At 38.5% G+C, this 22,318-nt stretch overlaps 1 protein-coding gene across 1 annotated transcript in view; it reads right to left on the minus strand.

The window, feature by feature from the left end:
* The window catches only part of LOC139736272 (uncharacterized), a 43,881-nt gene extending 27,741 nt beyond the window's left edge, over window positions 1–16,140 (minus strand). Inside the window, exons 1-7 of the mRNA XM_071647001.1 lie at window positions 16,065–16,140; window positions 10,932–11,243; window positions 9,893–10,234; window positions 9,344–9,424; window positions 8,190–8,375; window positions 7,757–7,918; window positions 3,586–3,673 (exon numbers count right to left, since the gene is read on the minus strand). Of these exons, the coding sequence (XP_071503102.1) occupies window positions 3,586–3,673; window positions 7,757–7,918; window positions 8,190–8,375; window positions 9,344–9,424; window positions 9,893–10,234; window positions 10,932–11,243; window positions 16,065–16,140 (1,247 nt within the window). The remainder of the gene's footprint in view (window positions 1–3,585; window positions 3,674–7,756; window positions 7,919–8,189; window positions 8,376–9,343; window positions 9,425–9,892; window positions 10,235–10,931; window positions 11,244–16,064) is intronic.
* Window positions 16,141–22,318: the final 6,178 nt, after the last annotated feature.

The raw sequence follows: 22,318 nt of genomic DNA on the forward strand, positions 1-22,318 counted from the left end.
TAATTGGTCCTTCTCAGTAGGGGACAGTATGCTGTTGTTTAAGTCAATGTGTTCTTTAATTATCTGGTCTTCAGTCATGCTTGCAATTGGGTCGCTGGGGTCAAGGTGGGGGTATCTCTTGAGGTTGTCTTGTCTAGTCTGGTATCCATGGTTACCATCTGGGCATGAGGTAGAGAGTTGGGTGCTGTAAATATTGTCTGTGTGCCGGTCAGTTAAGGTCACATTCACTTTGTCAGTGTGAAGGGGCTCAGACACAGTTATGGGGCATGCCATGTCGAGGTATGCAATTGGTCTGCCTCTTGCAAATTGGAGGGGTCGGTCAGAAGTATTAGTCACTAGTATTTGAGTCCTGCCCTTCATCAATGTTACGACCATGGTAGAGGGGCAATGTCTACCAAGGTAGTCGTTTGCAGTCAGTATGACGTCAGTGTTACGGAATTGTGGGGGTGCCTGTCCCTGTAAGGTCATGAGTGTGGAGTCTTTAGGGTTGATAGTCACTTTGTTTGTCGGGGAGAAAGGTACTCGTTTCTGTTTGATCTTGAACCTGTTGTTCCTGAATGTCAAAGTCCCGTTTAAGTCCGATAGTGTATTCGTCCCTAAAATCAGGTCAACACCAACAAGATTCTCCACAATGAGGGCAGAAATTTCAAATTTGTGTCCCTGAATAGTGACTCGGAATGTAATTGCCGACTGCGATTGAAGGAACTGCCCGTTCCCTAATCTAAACCGTGTAGGGGCTACTTTTTGTCTTTTCAGGTTGGAGAGATGCGGGGTCGATTTCACGTACCTGTCCGAAATTAGAGTCTTAGTCGCGCCACTGTCAAACAGTATGAACATGTTCTTACCATTGTCTAGTCGTCCTTTAACAAAGTTTCGATCAGTTAATTGTAGATCTACATCGTCAGTCCCTAAGTAAGTCGATTTCAAGTTGGAGTCATGGTTGGGGTTTTGCCTGTGATTCTTACTACGGGAGGAGGAATAATGAGCGTTATTATTGTCCTCCCGCCCTAAAAATCCTGTGGGCGTGGTCCGTAGTATGGTTGTTGGTCGTAATGTTGTTGATGTTGATGTTGGTTGTGATAATAGTGTTGTTGTTGTTGTTGTTGCGCACGCATGTCAATGTCCCTTAGTCTTTTGCGACATTGTCGCCAAACATGCCCAGGTATGAGGCAATAGTCACAAATAATGGAGCGTCTGTCATTGCGCCTGGTGTAGTGTGGCACGCGGTCATTGGGATGGGGGCTACGGGTATGGCTGCGATGGCGGTTGTTTGTATATTGGCGGTCGCTACGATATGGGCTTCTGCCCGCACTGTGCTCGCGCTTGCGACCTCTGCTGGAGGACCTCGAGTGGGGCGGTCCCCGTCCTCTGTCACGAGTCCGTCCTCGGGTCTGGTCAAGTGTGTCAAGTTTAAGGGAGTTGAGGTCGTCCTTTAATCGGTCTATTTCGCTCTGAGTGGCGAAGGTCAAGTCTTTAGTCATAGGTTGTTTGTCTTTTTGTATGTCTAGGTACAGCTGCGCTTTAGTAGCTATTTCGTCACAGGTCTGAGTCGAAGTCGATGCCGACATGAGGACGGCGGCACGGCAGTCGTGGGGTAATGAGTCCAAAAGTCTATGTCTAATTTGGGTTTCCCCATAGTCAATGTAGGAGGCTGCTACACGTAGTCGTTGTAGGAAAGCCTTAGTACTCTCGCCGTCAGTCAGGTGTAGAGTGTTAAAGTCGTGTACGTTGGCAAAGTCTGATTTAGCAGGGCTAAATCGTCGTACAAATGCTTCACGCAGGTCACTGAATGTCTTAAAGGTTTGTCCGTCAATCCAAAGTCGTGCTTGACCTTGGAGGGTTCGTTTGAATGTCTTGAGTATTTGGTCGAAAGAAGTGGCTTTCGTTACGTCACAACTGCTGTACGTGTTGAATTGTTCAAATCAAGCCGGGTTCTCCACCATGTCGCGTAGCGGATGTTTGCTACTTGGGATCGGTTGATATTAATTCTGAGAGGTACACATCATAGTAAAAATGAGTGGCGACACAGTTCATTTGAGTTTCCATACGTGTGCTTTATTTGAGAGGCGTTTTGGAGGCGATCCTCTCTCTTCGAGCATCAGAATCCAAGTCTTCTTCTCTGCATGTTATACAACTTGTAATTCACTTCATACATTCAATCATGAGTATTACACTGTTATAACCATAGAGCTGTGTGTTGTAACACACTATGAATGGGTCAATTGGGGTGGAGTCTTCATGTTAAAGAGGGGTTTTAATTGGGCAAAACTTTGGTTGTTATAGGAACAAAGGCGGGACTAGTTTTATTTAGGGAGGTAGTATTCTTGGATTTGGAATGAACAACAATTCTAAGTAATCAATGGGGGAACAGCAGGATGTTTAGGTTTGGCTTAGCCTGGCCGTAAATTAGATGGGGCTAGAAGTACTCAAGGGATGATGAAGGTCGATGACTCACTGGATGAGGTGGAGAGTATTGGTAGGGGTCATTGACTGGTGGAGGTGAACTGGTATATGGGAAGAGGTAGTCATAACTTTGTGTATCATTACACAACACTACCCCCCGGATAACTACCCCCAGGATAACTACCACCCGGATAATTACTCCCCGGATAACTACCCCCAGGATAACTACCACCCGGATAACTACCCCCCCCCCCCTTTAACCATACCCCGAACCCCCCCCCCCCCGCCCCCTCCTGATACTTACCTACTGGACAACCCTCCCTCCCCGCCCCCCGAAAGTTACCACCCGTCGTATATTTTCCATAAGTTCATAACACCATATCAAAAGATGCACCTTTCTCTTACACTGTAATCACTCTTTTGGCTTGTCATTTATTTTCTACCGTTATCCAGGGGGTAGTTTTCCTAAGGGGGAATTGCCCTGGGGGGTGATTGCCCTAGGAGGGTAGTTGTCCGGGGGGTAGTTGTCCTAGGGGGTAATTACCCTGGAGGGTAATTGCCCTTGGAGGGTAGTTGTCCGGGGGGTAGTTGCCCTAGGGGGGAATTGTCCTGGGGGGTAATTATCCGGGTGGTAGTTATCCGGAGGGTGGTTTTCCAGGGGGTACTGTTCCTAGAACCTGCCTCATTAACACATTCTCTCCATAATCAATGCCAACTTTCAAAGTAGTAGCGCTATCCTTTTAAAAGTTATTGGAGTTGAAAGTGAAGAGTGTGTACAAGATTTTTTAGAATTGAAAAAGGGACTCTAAAGACACACCTAATCACACTATTCTACCAAAAATGTTCGAGATAAACTGCTAAAAATGCACTTTCCTGCCCGTTTTATGACCCCAAATTTTAGCATAATGTAAAAGAAGGTTTGCTCTTTCAGAAAACATGACAAAGTCAAGATCGGTTAGGTTGACCCATTTCACTTATTTTCAGTCCTCGCGCAAATTCAGTGTGTGCGACTTTTCGTGCGTTTTGTGATGCACGGTCACATTTATTTACTGATATATCGGATCACCTAATTTGTCAGAATTGACAAATTGCCAAGTCTTGTTTCTTCTTTCGTTAGAGGTAGTTGATACTCTGGAAGGAAATTAGGACAAGCAGACGTTCTGGAAGCCAGACTAATCTTACCTATCATGATGAACAAACACAGCGCAGTGACATTCTTCCTCCTCGTTTCTTTTGACACGTGTCAAGGGATCGAGGCCACGTTCCCCATCTGAATAAAATGAATTGAATTGATATTAAATGTTTGTGACAATTCTCAAAAGAACTGTCATTATTGAGCGATTGCAATCATTAGTTACATTCAGACGGTGATTCATCTTTGAGGATAGCTATCTTTGCGGATATGCTCGTAGCTAGGCACAGTTTAGACGCACTCATAGATAGGTATCATTATTAAGTTAACTCGAAGACAGCTATCCACCCTGAGATATGCCATTAGCGAGGTTATATATACTGTTTTGGGGGTATTTAAGCATTTTGTGGACAGAACTTGTTGATAGGAACTTGTGGATAAGCTTGGTTACGAGGGCAGTGAGCCTGAAATACAGAAAGCCAAAAGCCGAAAGCCAAAAGCCGAAAGCCAACTTCTATTCAGATTAGGTCAGTAGAGGTGCCAGGTCAATACTGCTCTCTGATTGGTCATTTTCCTATGATGGCATGGGAATGGATGTAGTACCCTTTGAAACCAAATAAAAATAAATGTACAATGTAGTAGGCCTACTTTTTGAAACCATACTATTTTTTTTCACTGAAGTTTTAAACACTTTCTAGTTGGAAATTCAACTTTTTGTTAGTATGATTAGTGTAAAAAGGTCCTAAAGTGATTACATTCAGACAAAAAAAAAGAGGAATTTTGATGAAGGATGGATGAAGCACCTTGTGTAACTAACCTCTTCACATGTTTCTGTTGTTACGCATGTTGCGACACGAATTGTCGCCCCTACACGGATTGTCGCCTCCTGCTCGGGGCGACAATCCGTGACGGGCGCTCGAGGCACAGATTGTCGCCCCCGTCACGGATTGTCGCCTGGCGACAATCCGTGACGCTTGTGCAGTTCCCAGTTTTTGACCTCGAAGGCGACAATCCGTGTTGGCAAAAAATTTGTTGCGACACGGATTGTCGCCCCGTCACGGATTGTCGCCCCGGGCTCCATTTGGTTCCTCCGGTGTTAAGCTTTGGTGGGATGGGTATGACTAGTAAGTTATGCGTATGTTTGTGTGTGTGTGTGAGGGGTGTCAGAGATGCCAAGTTCAAAAAACTTTTATGAGTGAGATTTTTATGACTCGGCGTCTCGGCGCTCGCGTGCATGCGCACGCGAACGAGGAGGGTGTCCCCCTCCCATGGTAGGGAGCTTTTTTAAATTATAAGCTCTTAATGATGCGATCTGGTGCATACTTTAGTGACTATTTTTTACTAATTTTGAAAGGCAAAAGGGAAATATACCTTCAATTACAACTATCACTTTAATCCTTTGAGCTATGCTCCTTATTTTTGGCCCAAATCGCAGACTTCACCAGATGCGTGAGAAAAATGGGTGCCATGCGTGAGATCGTGAGACAGACCCTAAATGCTTGAGTCTCACGCAGAATGCTTGAGTCTCACGCAGAATGCGTGAGACTTGGTAGCTCTGACACTGTGTGTGTGTGCGTGTGTGTGTGTGTATTGTGAGCTGCATGATATGTGATGTGTATGATTTGTTGTGTGTGTGTGTGTGTGTGTGTGTATGTGTGTGTGTTTGGAGTATAATACAATAATTATTATGTAGAAACTGTGCATGTGTGGTGGTTGTATAGTGGTAGTCGTTTGTTTGTCTGTGTGTATACGTGTGACTGTATGCTTACGTGTGTATGTGGAATATAGTGGCGCTACTGTGGCAATACAAACGCCTTCAGAGTGTATGAGCACGTGTTTAAAGAATTCACACCAGCGTTGATCTAAAAATAGTATGGGTGTGTCAACCAATATCAGCGGTGAGGCGGGCTAGGCGAGAGAGAGACCGAGAGAAAATACATACGAGGGAGGTACCCTTCCCAAATGTTATTTGTCTTTGTTCATTTTTTCACTGCAGTCATTTTCTTCCATCAGTCTTATAAACTAGAACGTCCATACCACTATTCTTTGTCCCAGAATAGGTTTGGCATGCTTTATGCATGAGCGAATAATTTCCACACGCCGTAAAAAATTTGTCAATCGTTAGTTGATTTTAGCACAAACGAACTGCCATTCCACACCGCTAATACATACGTAATACAAACAAACACCAACAAACACTCAAACAAATCCTCATAATGCAAACAAACCAACTCAACACTTTTTTCCTTGATATTTATTGATTTCATTCAAATCATTCATAAATTGACCCATTCTGGGTGTAACATGAACAAAAAAGTTACAAATGGCAATTCGAAACACAAACAAATCCATTTGTCAATTTATACCACAAATAATCTCACTTCAACATAGATAACTCGATTATAGATCAACCCTACTAATAATTTCCTCACGAGAAAGTGTTGACATGTAGGGCCCTACTAAACCTATATTCCTTGAATATATTGGTTTAGATCATGTAACACCATCTTACTTACAAGGGCATATAAACACAAATACATTACACAATGAAATCGGTCATAAAAAAACCGACCACCCCCTCCCCTCCCCAACCGAAACAAATCTAGGGCCTACATCTATCCTAAATATTAAATCCTACCAACATCAGTCATACCATTTATAACTATCCTTCAAATGCAATCCCCAACCCACCAACCCCTGATTAAACAAAACCTAAATCATCCCACACCCACATTCACCCACTCAAATACATACACACACACACACACACACACACGAAGGTTCGTTATTCCGAAGTTTCGTTTTTTCCGAGGCTTCATTTATCCGAAACACACAATTCCCTATACCTAGAGGTTCGTTGATCCAAAATGAAATTCGGAATAACGAACCTTCGGACGAATGAGCCTTCAGAATAACAAACTTTTGCAATAACGAAATGGAACCCCCTTCCCACATACCGACGCACACCCGAACCGATACCACATTCCTTCCTGATGAAAAGATTCCCCAATGTTGATAAATAAGACATAATGGACCGTATGCAGAAAAGCAGCATCCGCCCGCACGCAAGCTCCACTCCGAATTCATATACAAATCTGCCAAACAAACTCATCAGATTCAAAGCTGCTGATAAAATCAATATCAACGTTTATGCCAGCAACAGCTTACTAGGTATCCCTCCCCACGCGCAGCTAAAAAGCACATACGCAAAAAAAGACATAATAAACACATTCTTCCATCACACACACGCACACACACACACACACACGCACACGCACAAATGGACACTAAATTATCATGTGCACGCGCACATACACACTTCCTTGAAACCTCACCATGACTTTTTACATGGCATGTTTGCATGGATGTAGCCATGTAAGTTATGTGTTAGTATTTCAATGATTATGTCCAGAACGATATTACCCAGCAAAATGTGCTTAGAGGGCGGGCGACAATCCGTGCCGCCAGCCCTCGTCACGGATTGTCGCCAGGCGACAATCCGTGACGGGGGCGACAATCCGTGCCGCCAACGCCCGTCACGGATTGTCGCCCCGAGCAAGAGGCGACAATCCGTGTAGGGGCGACAATCCGTGTCGCAACATACGCATCCTTTGAATGCATACTCTCACCATGTATTGATTTAGGTCCTATGTCTGAGATTAAGATTTGACTGTGAATCCGTACCTCTTTCATTTATTATCTGGCCTTCCTTTGAAATCGTACTGCAATTTTGAATTTTTTTTTATTGTTGTCGCCTCGTTTACATCAAAGTTTTTTTTTTACTTTCAATGATATTGCTCATGTACATAAATTAAAAAACCAAAAAAAGTATGTATCATGGAAATCCACCAAAAATATCACTGAATTTAGATTGACAACATATTGAAGTTTTGAAGTTTTTTACTTTCAATGATATTGCTCATGTACATAAATTAAAAAATCAAAAAAGTATGTATCATGGAAATCCACCAAAAATATCACTGAATTTAGATTGACAACATATTTAATGTTTTAACTATCTTGGAAAAGTTGAGTAGGCGGCCACTGCTCCATCCTCGTTTGGATGGATGTAACTGGTGATGTAACTTGACTGGACTTGATGTAACTTATGATGATTTTCAAAGGCCATGGATAAAAATAAAAGTAAAGTCGCTATGATTACAAAGAAAGAAAAGCGCGTATTCAGAGAAGTCGTATACCACCCTTGCACTTTGTACTCACTGCACTCCTGCTGAAGACGCTCCATATGCCGATCAGAGAAGTCCGGTACCCCACGAGTGTCGATCAAGTCGATGTTTTCAGTAAGTTTAAGATGGAAGCGGTTTCTTGTCTTCCCTGCTCCGTGACTCTCGTGCCCTTCTTCTGCCACAGTCTCATATTTTCCTGTCGATGAACAGGAATTATCGTTTGTCTAAGATCAGTCAGCTGTACAAAACTGAGTAATCTATAGATGACTTTACAGCCCACGTATCATATAATACAAAAAAAAAAATGCTGTATAACACTAAAAGTTGTAGTCAATCATGTCAATAGAAAGGGGGCTTTAGGGGTGCAGATTTGTGACGGCATCGACAAAATGGTTATCAATGTTTAAATATGTTCTTCTTTATCCTTTGGGTGTAAAAAATGACAGTCTAGGAGCAAAGACACTTACCGGTGAGGGCAAACCTTAGAGAGTTGATGAGACACGATTTGCCGGCAGACATTTCCCCAAACAAATTGATGTTCACCTTTGATGGGATATTACCGCGAAGGCTTCCAAACTTGTAAGCCGCCGATCCAGGTCTGTATTTTTTAATCATTCTTCGAAGTCTCTTTCTTTTGCACTTTACGCCGCACACTAGATATGTACATGGAAAAAAATGCACTTTTTTAGTGATTGCCGTTTACTAAACTCTTTATCAACCCTCTAAAAGAACTACAAAAAGGCATGTGAAGTAAGATATTGCATTTATTTTAGTAGGGATACAGCAAATGATGGTCATCGGCAAAAGTTCGTATGCCTTAATTCCTTAATTCAATTTCTTAATTCAATCATAGTTAATTTCCAATCAACGAAAAAAAAAACATAGTACAAATTTCCAATCAACGAAAATTAAAACATAGTACAAAGTATACATGTCATGAAATGATATTGTTCAAACATTTGCAAAAGATTCATGTAGCATCCGAGATAATATTATATAACAACATAATTATATTCATATATATATAATAATTAGGAGGAACAATACATAAACTATATACATATATATCATCATCATCAATAATCGTTGGAAACCTGAAGCCCTATGTCAGCTGAAAATATACCATACTTTTAACGTACCTATTCATTTGGCAATTCGTTGATGACGTAAATTCAAGAAAAAATGAAAAAGTGAAGTTTGGCACCTACGTTGGTCTCGTTCCCAGAAATCTGTCATGTACAATCAGCCATGTACCAGAAAGTATACTTACTTGCTAGTGTAACTACCCATAGTATTATATTTCCTTCGTGATGAAAACTGCAAGTTAGGTGAAAAGATTGCATGTAAAACATAGCTTGAGTTGGATGCTTTGGGGCCCAGGATAGGAACGGGGTTGGTGGGTGTAACATGGTGATCCGTTGAACAGTTTAGATCCTATGAAGTCTGTCTGTCGACATGTTTACTAGAAAATCCATCTTGTGGTTTTCAAGAAGAAATTAATTTGTGAAAGGTTTAAGCACGACGCACTTCGGATATGATATCCCCCCCCCCAAAAAAAAAGAGATAAATAACCCGCAATATTATAACTATACATCAAATACTATACATCAAATCTCCAAACCTTTTACAAAAAGTAGAAACAGGATGACTAGTGCAACAGACACACCAACGGCTATCCCAATGAAGAGAAGGAGAGGAGTTCCTGAAATTTAGCAGGGATGAAATCACAAACATGTAGGATAAGCGCTAGCCAGGCGTGCAGATATACATGTAAGTCATTATAATTTCGGGCAATAAGTATCATGACACTCCGATCGACACCATTGTTATGAAAGATCGATAGTTCATACATTTATAACTTTGGAACCCTCACACGCGTTGTCACATATCGTATGAAGATATGCCAAATAAAAAGCTTTGTTATGTTCATATAGATTTCTACAATGTTGCTACTGAAACACATTATTAGGAGCATGTTTTATAGATTGAAAAAAAAAAATTCTCTGAGGCAAACATAGCCAATGTGTTGAAAAAACAAAACAAATCGAAATCAAACATGCTTATGTTAAAAGTTGATATTATTTTTTTTTCTCAAAATTTTGGCTGACAATAGTTATGACAAGGATTCACTTTATCAAAAAAAAAAAAACCCTGACAAGAATGCACTAACCTGAATCACGTAGAACGGTAATTTCTCTGGTGAGCGTTCCATTTACGGAGTCTCCATTAGCCCTACATATGAAGGTTACCTCTGTCTCTTGTTTGACCGAAACAGTGATTGCCTCGAACCTCTCGAATGTGCCATCAGGGATTGTAACCTGTTGCGAAACCACGGAATGCAGTCTCTTTCCCGACTTCTCCATCCATTCCATGGTTATGTTTGGCTTGAATCCACTCACAACACACGTAAGGGTTACAACAGAAGTCTTCTTTGGAATGTTGTATGTACACCGCCTTGAGTTGACTTTGTTTGTATTGACGCACTCCTCAATTTCATGTCTTGATGCCATCGCTGTCGAAACAGAGAATCAGTAGGACATAGTAAACATAAAAGTGATGAATGAGATGCTTGAGACTATTAAATATATTTGTAGCAAACGTACTATCAAAAAAAAAATGTCATGTTCCTCAGCGTCATTACCAAACTTTGCAGAGTTTGCCATTGTTTGCCGCGATCCAATCCTATCTAGCTTTGTTATAATTGACACCGTATAAGGCTTTACAGTGAAATTAGATTGATCAATAGTATACGTTTACATCAAAGTATAAAAGATTTCACTGATGTAAAAGCTGTGTCATGGCGTAATGATTTCACTCGTATATCGAATTGTCAATTCTAAGTAGTATTGGTGTAATTAAGACCTCGAGCAAGTATATCAAAGATATTGAAGAGGTCAGCATACTCTAACCGATCATAGCTACAATTGAAATTTGAGCAGTGAGATCAAATGAACATTACAAGAAGGTAATGACTTTGGTAATATGAAAGGGATTAAAAAAAGGATAACTATCACCAAAGACAGTCATGCCTTTATACTACGTCAAATGATATTGACATTATTATCATCATTGAATATTCAGTTTTGTTTTTAATAATTTACCAAAGTTGTATGGATTTGATTTATTTATTTAGATATATCTCTACATTAATTTTGGATATGGCACAGCCAACCCTCCAATATCACAATGCGAAAAAAGAAAATACTTACAGTAAACTGCCAGAGTAGTGGAAATCGAGTAATCCTTGAGATTACTTAGTGCCACCTGACACAGGTAGCGACCCTCATCTGCGACCTTCAAGTCGGTGATAACGAGACTGAAGTTGCTGTCAATGTCGAACCGTTCATCCTTGAACGTAATGGCCCCGTCGTAGAATATAGCCTTGTTAGTTACCTGGTTTGGATCTGAGATGTTCTCTTTCACCCAGTACACACCAAGAGGCTGTTCCTGGAAGATGCAGGAAAGTCGGATGTCTTCCCCTTTCCATCCTTGAACGACTTGGGCGGTGCCTACCACTGATGCTAAGAACATAATTAGGTACAGAAAGAGACTGCCCATTATTCTTAATTCATTTCGAGGACACACGTTTATATGCGGAAAACTGAGATACACAACCCTGCCCCCAATGCAATACTGATGTTTGTGACGGCATTCTGGGTATAATTTGTGATGAACATGATGACCATTAACGGCAAGTGAAAGTTCATTGTTAGTCCTTTTGTCGCAATGTACTTTGAAGAGAGTCACGCAAGTATGCTGGGGATTGAGAGTGAGCTGCATGATGTACTAATAACAGAATCTTACAAAAACCTGTATTCCACCTGCAACCATAGTAGAGAACGTAGAATTGGCCAAATGGAATTAAACATCTCAATGAAAAATAGCAAACGGTAAGCAGAATTTAGCAATCGTTTACATTTAGTAATATCTCTAGTAGGAAAAATTACAGAACAACGAATTCTAAAAATCCAAGCCAGAACAGATCAAAACATGGATAAGCATATCTACTACCGGTTGGGAGGAAGATTTGTTTTATAACGCAATTGATACCTGAAATTTCCCTAAACTTGAGTTATTTACGGATTCGAACAGACATTTTATGACCAAATATCACATCTTAATTACGGGTTGATTTTGATGAAATAATTCAAGTGCTACAGATATCGACATGATTATGATCAATAATCGGCCTTATATACTTAATATGTGTCTTGAACCCCAAAACACACACAAAAAAGTATCATAATTCAGTTTCAGGCCACAAGTCCTGCAAACATGTTTTCAAGCAGGTTTGCCATGACAGATAACAATGAAGCCATATTAGTATGAAGACATATAGAATTGTATGTCATCTACACAACATTTAGGCCTATAACTCATGCAATGTTTTGGAAATATTTTACTTACTTGTACATAGAGGGGGTAAAAAGCAGCGGAAAGAACCTGAGGTACACCACACTTGAGAAAAAAAAATGTTTTTATCAGAGGAAGAACCAGCAATTCTGACATCATTTATATTATAGTCCAAAGGCGTAGTCAAACAATTCAAAATGATTGTTCAAATTTTTCTGCACTTTTTTCTCCAAAATTAGTTCATATTTTCGTGTAGCTGTCCTTTAATTTTCCTTTTGGGAAGGTAACTTCTGCTCTCTTCATGTTGTTATTAATTGAATAATTAATTATTACAATCAATAACTAAAACGTATTTCCCCCAAACAAAATAAAACCACATATCCATATCAAAACATGCAAATATACGAAAATGTCCAAAGCAGAGGCTATTATTGCAACTGATTGACAAATTGCCCTGCATCGACGTAAATAGAGGCTATTAGTAAAATATTATTTAGAAAGTGAAGAATCAACAAACTGGCTTACATTATCCTTCAAAGGTTGATCACAAGAAGCATAATCAATTTGTGATCAGAGACACAACAACGCACACATCACAAAGTATGCATAAGTAGCAGACTGCAAGGCACAGAACGAGCAAAGTGCGGGGACAATGCAACATAGCATAATATGATAGTACAGCAATGATAATAAGAATCATGTGAAGCACATGATCCCTTGTCAAAAGAGATGGATTTCTTGTATTTTTTCATGGTAAAGTTTACTCTCTTGAGGGATGGTGCAGTGTTTGGTTGAGACGGTAGATTCAGATGTTGACTATTGACTGTTGACAGAAACCACATGCAAACAATTGAAGAGTTTATACAACTCTAAGTGCTATTTAAAGTTTATTTGATAAAAATGAATTTGGAATTGCTGAGATATCAAAACATAAAGTAAAAAAGATGGTCGTATGTGGTTGTCCTAGTAAAGGTGGGTCTAACCTTTCATCATAAAAAAACACTTTGTTTCTGGATAGCTCAGGAATTTTAAACACTTAAACTTGTTTCGTGAAATGTAAAAGTTGAATTTCTCTTTTATTATTTTACCAAAGAGACGTAAATCTGAAGCTCAATCTCAATAGAAGCCATACTATCTCCTTTTCATTCACATAGCAAAGATTTACATAGAAAAAAAAAACTAGTCTAAACATGCCATAATTATCATAGAAGTTCGTTTAGGATGATAACGTATGTAGGCCTACTTTGAAATTTGTTATTGTAAGTATTTCCAGCAGCAGTAACACTGGAACGGTTTTGAAAAAGATAAGATGTAGATAGGATTAATTGCATAAAATGCTGACGGCACATTCCTAGTAGCAGAATAGTGAATAATTTAAACTATGAGTTGTGTTTGTCTCAGTGCCAAGGACTGATATGATGCGACTATTCTGATTGCATGTTTTTGAAGGACATAGACCCTAAATACGTTTTAGGAAACATTTGGCTCCGTTTCCCCAAATACCTTTACAGCACATATAAGATGAAGTAGAATCAAAGAATATCATAAATACAAAATGATTTTGAAGGTACTAAAATGTAATGAACTGATTCTATTCATTGTGCAAACCGCTCTAGACATTGAAACGTTCAAACTCCAATCCTGTGCAAAAAGTTCATTCAAGTAAAGTTGTTACGAAATCTCATTCCTAGATTTGTAGACTTGCTAAAGGGGGTAAACACTGCACTTTTTAGTACAAATACTCTGCGCAGATGTTCCCTCGGGCAAATCATTTTTTTTTCATTCAAAGAGACATTCTGTTCTTTTGAAAATGAGACTAAATTTCCATAAATTTGTGCAGAATATACAGATTGTAAAATATTTAGAAATATTATACGCATCCATTGGAAATGTCACATTTGGTAGAAATATTCAGTAGAATACGGCTAAAATATATCATGCAAAATTGAGTTTATAACTATGCAAATAAACATTAAATTTACATAATTATGCAATTCATTTTGCAATAACTTGAATTTCAGAGAGTATTTCTCTTGTTTGTTTCAAATTGAGTACAGCATATTATGTACAAAAGTCTAGCCCGGGATGAATGTCCCTTGTGTCAAAAGGAAGTGATTCATTTATAAAAGAACAAACTGTCTATTGTATGCAAACAGCGTTCAATTCGGATGGCATTCTTACAATTTCCTATACACAGATGATCAGGACCAAAACAATGATTCGTGTCTTAATCGCTTTGAACTTTCATCCATACAGCCAATTGACTAAGAAAACATTCCAGCAACAAGACTCTTTAGTTGCTTGAAATTGTTTCACAGTATTCACATTACTCAGATATCAGCATACAAGATGCAAGGTTTCGAAAGATTTTGATCTTTAAAATTATTTTACTATCAATTTTACCTCTTCATTGCATAAATGCTTAGTAGGGTGGGAAAATAATAACCAAAAGTGACACAATAAGAACATGAAATTAAAACACTGCACTGGAGTTAGCTCTAATCCATGCAAATTGGAACAATGTTGTTAGCAAATGGACTTTATTCCTTGCATGCAATACACAACTAAGGTTTTGATTAGAAAATCATCACAAAGCCCAGAACCACTCCCTATGGAAAGTGCGACTTCTATTTTTTTAAGTATTTTGTTGGGCAACTCAACGAATTACAGGCTTGTAACATTGTATTGATAAACATGTGCAAGGCTGTGTGGATGCAAGGGTATCTACACACATTGGCCCGAATTCACGAAGGTGGTACAAACTAAACCATGGTTTAATGGACAAAATCCATGGAGCGCCAAGTGTCGCATGGAATATTTCGTTGCAAAATCAGTCATTTCCTCTATGAAATGATTATTTTGTAACAAAATGACAACATTTTGTAACTAACTGAACAATTCGTCCATGAAATGATAATTTTGTTAACGAAACCGTCATTTTGTCGACAAAATGACCAATTTCATAACGAGATATTCCGTGCGACACTTGGCGCTCCATGGTTTTTGTCCATGGTTTAAACCATGGTTTAGTTTGTACCACCTTCGTGAATTCGGGCCATTAAGAACTATGCAAATGTGACATTTACCGCAACAAAATGCAGCAATCAACCCCTTTTTTTCGCCCTTAGCAAGCCTACTAGAAGTCTTGTTGAGCGTTGAAATCCCTGGTTAAGAATCCAGGTGGAAATTGCTGGTTCCCCTCACTACACTTTGGTATTCAACAGGAAAATTTATCTTTGTGTAATATGTGCCTCATTAGTTACCCACACAATGCTAAACAAACTTAATATATATACATGGCAGCCTATACTGTAATGAAATTTGTTTCGGTTTTGTTTTTGTTTTTGATTAAAATATATGATTGCATAATTATCCCCTCCTGTCATTGTTTTAGGGACTAACCTAAAGAAAAAAAAAACATGTCAGCTGAATTACTTTTTATCCTTAAGTGAAATTGCATTTATTATGTAGTTTTCGTTCATTTCCATTTCCAAGATATTGTTGATATGCAAATATAAAAAAATGATTATATTTCTTTAAGGGCATACCTTATTGACTCAGTTTTCGATTTATAGTATGCTTTCGTGAATTACTATTTGCACATTTCTATAAAACTTTTAATTTTAAAGACTGTTTGTGTGTGTGTGTGTGTGTGTGTGTGTGTGTGTTTGTGTGTGTTTGTTAAATTAATACATGAAAAAGATATATTTTCGCGAGCTCTTTTTTCAATTCCAGAAAAAAAAAAACAAATACAGTAACTGTTTTATACCTATATGACAGGTTAAAATTTCTACGAAATTGCGAGGAGAGCCAAAGTAAAATAATTCAAATTGAAATAAAAGACATCCAGTATCCAGTACTATAAATCGTTTACTAAAGTAATTGCATGATATCACTTGAATTATTCTTTCCGTGGATGTCATTCTACTTGAACCAGGCATAACGGGTTTAACGTCTAATCAGCAGATACACACAAAATATCCGCTTACCTTCTGAACAGAGACCAAACAACAGATTCCCACTTATGGATAGAAAAAGCAGTAGGTTTCCGTACCAGGTGTCCATCATAAGGTTCGAGAGATATTCAAATTTTTCAGTGGTCCCAACCCTGCTCTTGCATCGACTGCACTGGATCTATTTTGATTACGATAGCTGACAGCATAATATCAGCAGGGTATATCGATGGTTGCATTTACGCACGTAGGATTCTCTCAAGCAAAATCAACTCAGTGAACGCCGCGTCGTTGAAGAACTTTAACCCTGTCGTAATTTGCATGAACAAAGTCGTCACTCTACCTACAGGTCGGCGGAGATTCCCAATGGCAAACGATTCGCACATTTATGAGATCATATCTTCTAGTATAGACTTAGTTTTGTGAAGAGATTGAAAGCATTTATTGACGTCTTGTAGCACTCATATTTTTGTTTCAATTCTCAAGGGTAAATGGGTGATAATCTCATCCGTCACCATGTTTCAGTCTTTTTCATATCAACATTTCTAAATGGGCACAATCTTAATCGTCATTGTTCGCATTCTTTATTGTTGTTTAAGGTGGTCAGAATTTCCGATTTCAAGTGTATTGAATTAGTTTTCATCAGATTTACTGTAAAATTGCATTCACTTCAAATACAGTTGATTTGCTTTGCGTGACCACTAAGGAAGCAATGGCTGGTTGTAGGTTACCAACCACGTGACTGAGAATTATAAGTTCGCTACCGCCCACTGAGCACTAGTAAAATTTAGGATCATTGTCCAGAGTGGGTAGCACTATTGCAGCAACTGATAACACGAATCGAGACACCATTGTGTTATGATTCATAGTACGCAACAATCGAACAAAATCAGATCGTGATATCTTAATTGATAAGTTGCTCTTCTTCATCGTGTTCAAACCTTTACGTGAAGGCGGATTTGGCTGTGACATTTTGCCTGATTAAATAATTATTGTGTGAATTATAGTTGTTACATATTACGTTTTCTGTTTTTCTATTGTTTTTTTAAACTACAAAAGATTAAGAATGCCCTATACGGCACGTAAAAAAAAGAAGAAAAAGAAATGTGATATAACGTACGACATGTGATATCGAACATAAAGGAAAATGAAAGTTAAAGAGCGAAGCAGATTGACAGGGGCGGATCCAGGAATTCCGTACAGGGGAGGCGCCTTTAAAAAATTAAAGGGGGCGCACCCCCCCCCCCCCACGTATTTGTTTTCTTTAGATGTTTTAACCAAAAAAAATAAAGAGGGGCGGGCCGATACGCTCCCTTCTTGATCCGCCAACGACACATAAAGAGGCACAATCACTAAAAATAGAAAATAAAAAAACAGATGTCAAAATCTTAACTGAAGTAAATTTAAGGGAATTTTATATGCAGAAAATTGTGAGGATGATATAGGCCTACACCATATCCTTATTTAAACGTAAGGACAAGTTTTCAATAAAGTTGTTGTTATGTAAATGGAATTACTGTTGTACTTACAAAACAAAACAGTTAAAACTATACAAAGTTGACATTTCTTTTAATTGGTGGACGTTCAAAATTGCTTGTCAGTCTTCCATGACTTAATTTCTTTTTGCCCTGTCTCTAAGTTCTGATCTCCATAGATGTTAACCGATCCCGATGTGTATTAACAAAACCGTGGCGCTCGTTTTCCTTTTGATGACGAATAAAGTTTTTAGGAGGATTGAAAATTGAAGGTTGATTTTACAGAACAATGTCCAAAGAAAGTCAATTTTTTACAAGATTTTGTTAAATTGGTGACACATAATCATACGACATTAAATGCAGACAGTGTGAAGCTTTTTCACTGCATGTGTTCCGAGACCAAAACGGCAGCAGTGCCATAAAGGTCATTTAACGTCTGGCATCTTTAGATATTGCATTGAAGACATCAATACAATTCATCCCTGCTATTATACTTTCTGCAATGGTCACAAAAAGTTTCCTCATTATCATACTGACATTTGCGCTCATCTATGTTCTGTATTCTATACCTGTTCTTCTTGCGCTTTTAACATACTGAGTTCAAAGTTCACGTGGTTTTCCCCACTAGTACCTTGCAGCTGCCATGACTGCTGCTGTTTGTAGCCCTGGTGACGCATGATACCAGTACATGTATATGCAACATGGCCAGAAAGAGTATAGTGCCACCACTGCATTACATGAATAGCACTCGTTCCATGTCTCTGTACGTGTTGAACAATTTCTGCACCCTCCAAAAGACAAGTCCACAGATGGAAGCGTCAATGGAATATTGGAAAACTTTAATCATAGATCGTCTTTTAGCATCTTTATGGTAATAAAGCAAATCAGCTTTGCTCTTTATGCGTCCATATCGCAAAGACCTGTTTGGCTATAGATATGTTTCAAACGTAATCGACTGCTGGTGATTTTCTTTCTGTGTGTCGTCTTTCAAACTATCGCCGATCACGATTCAAACAGCATTCTGCATAAAGGGGTAGTCTTATATTAAACCGCCTTAGTCAAGTGCGTGAACACAACAATGGGAAAAAAAAAATCTGTGTTGATGCCACCCCCCCCCCCCCCCGTATTGCATTGTAGATGTCCCATCTGCTCTTGAAACTTGACTGGACAATTACTCATCTTGCATAACGTAATCAAGAATGTATCAACTATTGTCTTTTATTTCATAAAACACTCAACTGTGTATAATTTTTGGTTTTGAAAAGACCCCCTGAATAATACTTTTCTGTTTGGCTTTGTTTTTTCATATTGTTCTACCGGAAGAGTATTATTTGTCTGTTGTTTTCTTTTGCAAGAAAAAGAAAATCCAAGACGAAAAAAAAAAAGTTCACACACAATAACATTCGGGAACACACACACAAAATAGGTTTATCATTTTTTTTCCCTACTCGATGCTTGAGAACTGCTTGCAAACCGTACAAAGTGCACAGTATGCGGAACACACACAACATGAACTAGACTTGGAATTTGTCAAGACTGACAAATTAGGTGATCCGATTTTTTTTAATCAATGATTTGAGTCCTGATCGCAATAGGCATGACCATATAGGTTTCATCTGTGTTTAGAGACATTGGACGTGTGATATTTGGATTCTCATTTAGAAAAGAGAGTCAGGTCTGCTATCTTTGTTACCAAATTCGGTATACACTATAACGAAGATACAGAATGAAGTATATTTGACCATTGACCCAACTTTGCACAGCCAAGATGGCATCTGAGCAAAAATTGGTTATTTTGTGAAATGATTCTTGTAACATGTCCTTTGCGTGTGCAAAATATGGGAAAGATAGGACATGTATTCACCAAGATACACGTTAAAACATTTATGACCGTTGACCCTAATTTACATACCCAAGATGGTGTCTGATCAAGTAGTTGTTATTTTATGAAATAATGTACGTGACATAAACTAAACATGTGCAAAATATGGGGATGATAGGGGCTGTTTTTCTTGAGTTATTGCAAAGAAAGTTGCAGAGAGAAAGAAATATCTCAATACATCGAAGATAAGTTTGATGTCAACCAAGTTTTTTGACGTGATTTCGGCGTCGTATGAAAAAATGGAGAATCAGTGATGATAGCCCAAAGTCTGAGCTACAACATATTAAAATCTGGGAGAAATTTACAGAAGAGTAAGTGAGGTAGTGCTCGATAAAGACCGTCATGTCAATTTTTATTTCCAGAAAAATTCCCTCCCATAGAGATAACACGTAAACTGGTTAAATTTGACAAGGTTACATTATATCCATTTTCACGTGGTGAAGACATCATCCGATTAAAACTTTGATTAACCAAACTTAAAGAGTATTACATTGGCTACAACATACTCAAATCTGGAAGAAATTCACTGAAGGGTAATTGAGCTAGTCGTCGATAAAGACAATCATGTCAATTTTCACATCTAGAAAAATTCCCTCCCATAGAGATAACACGTCATAATGAAGATAAAGAAAGAAGTACATATGACCTTTGACCCTACTTTGCACAGACAAGATGGCGTCTGAGCAAAAAGTGGTTATTTTGTGAAATGATTCTTGTAACATGGTCTTTACGTAAGCAAAATATGGGAAAGATAAGACATGTATTCACCAAGATACAGGATGAAACATTTTTGACCTTTGACCCTAATTTACATACCCAAGAAGGTGCCCGATCAAGTAGTTGTTATTTTATGAAATAATGTACGTGACATAAACTAAACATGTGCAAAATATTGGGCTGATAGAGCTTGTTTTTCTTGAGTTATTGCAAAGAAAGTTGCAGAAAGAAAGGAATATGAAAATACATGGAAGATAAGCTTTAATTTCAACCAAGTTTTTGGGCATGATGCCGACTCCGTATGAAAAAACGAAGGGCACACACACGATAGCCCAAAGTCTCAGCTACAACATACTAAAACATGGGAGAAATTCACCGAAGCATAAGTGAGCTAGTGCTCGATAAAGATAGTCATGTCAGTTTTCATTTCCAGAAAAACTGCACTCCCATAGAGATAACACGTAAACTGGTCAAATTTAACAATGTTACTTTTAATCCCTTTTTACGAGGTGATGCCGTTATCCAATCAAATTGTTGTTATTATATATCTGAAAGACCATTTAATAAGCTACAACATATTGAAATTTGGACGAAAATCAACTAAAGAATAAGTGAGATATGCTTGAATGAACTTGAAATTTGATGACGTCATTTTGAAAATTTACTTTTTTAACTTTATTAAGAAATTTGATATATTTTAATCATTTTTCCAGCATTGCCAACCCATGAAATGACATGTACAACTCATCAGCTTTCAAAATATGTAAAGAAAATGGGGGGTCACCGTCCATCCTGACGAGTAAAATCGGATTTAAAATTGGCAGTTTTTTGGCATTGTTGCACTGTATATCGCCATTGACGCGCGCGCGGAATTTCAACTTTGACGGACCCGTATGACGTCATTTTGAGTGGGATTGACTTGAAACTTTGTAGAAATATTCCTTGACATTTCAGGCATCCGATCTGTGTAAAAAAAGTGGAAATTTCTATTGCATATGAGCTGTACGTGCGTATATGCGCGCGCGCGTACGCGTCCGTCCAATTTTTTCAATTTTTCAAAAAATGCTCCAAATGGTCTGAAACGTGTGCAAAAAAAATTTGAGCTCGATTTGAGCATACAAATATTTCAACGCGCGCGTACGCGCACGTTTTAAGAGAAAATATGAATTTTGAGAATATGAATAGAATGTGCATAAATTGAAGTGTATGTGACGTAAATTTCATTGAAAAATTCCATTCTATTAATGAGATATGAATGAAAATGTGTTTTCATATAATGACGTCATAGTGACGTCACGGTCGACTGATCACAATTATACATTAGATTTGTCGTCTTTGGGACATGATACATATATGGTATGAGTTTAAAATTGATACTCTGAGAACTTTTTGAGTAAGTAGATACACAACTTTTGTCCAGAAATAAGAAGAACCAACAAAGAATCCGTACAGATACAGAAGGTGATCCGAGAGGATACTCGGATCACCTAACTACATACAGTGTAATCTACGATAGGCCTGTACCCTGTACTCCTTCAAGGAATATCATCCCGTATGGGAGGCTCAATCGTTCACCCACAAAATTTCAACAAGGCCGGTTCGAATTTGTTACGGTATGACCCAAATCCTACCTTCAAACACTCTTAAAGGGTGTGTACAGTTCTGGTCGAGGTGTAGATTTAGCTTTTGACATTTTGCGAGATATTCAGAAACCACTCTATGAGATGTCAAAGAGCATGCAGTTCTAAGGGGTATCAAAAGTTTATTCGATGAAAATCGGTGTTGAAATGGCTGAGATATCCAAAAACAAGGTGAAACAAAGAGATCCTGATAAAGTTGTGGCTTGTCGCCTTTTATTATTAGCACTTTTTTGGATATCTCAGCCATTTGAAACCAATTTTCATCAAATGAATGTTGAATCCTTCTTAAAGTTACATGCTCTTTCATATTTCATAAGAGGCGTTTCATTATCTCACTTAGGAATGTTCAAAACATGAATCCCTACCTCAACCAGTACTGTACAGTCCCTTTAACCTAAACAATATTCTGACTCGATATGCTGAGCTGCTGACTTATTCCCCTCTCTCGGCTATACTATTAGATTTTAAACACTGAAATGACAGCCGTCATGTGCACTTCAATTCTTGCCAAACTAGCTCACAACGTTGGGTGATATTGAAGAAAGTTAGTGCACAAAATGTGCAAGGGTCCAATCA

This window comes from Diadema antillarum, unplaced genomic scaffold (assembly GCF_040938485.1).
Source record: "Diadema antillarum isolate AM-2024a unplaced genomic scaffold, OU_Dant_1.0 seq00000635_RagTag, whole genome shotgun sequence".
Classification (NCBI taxonomy): Eukaryota; Metazoa; Echinodermata; class Echinoidea; order Diadematoida; family Diadematidae; genus Diadema; species Diadema antillarum.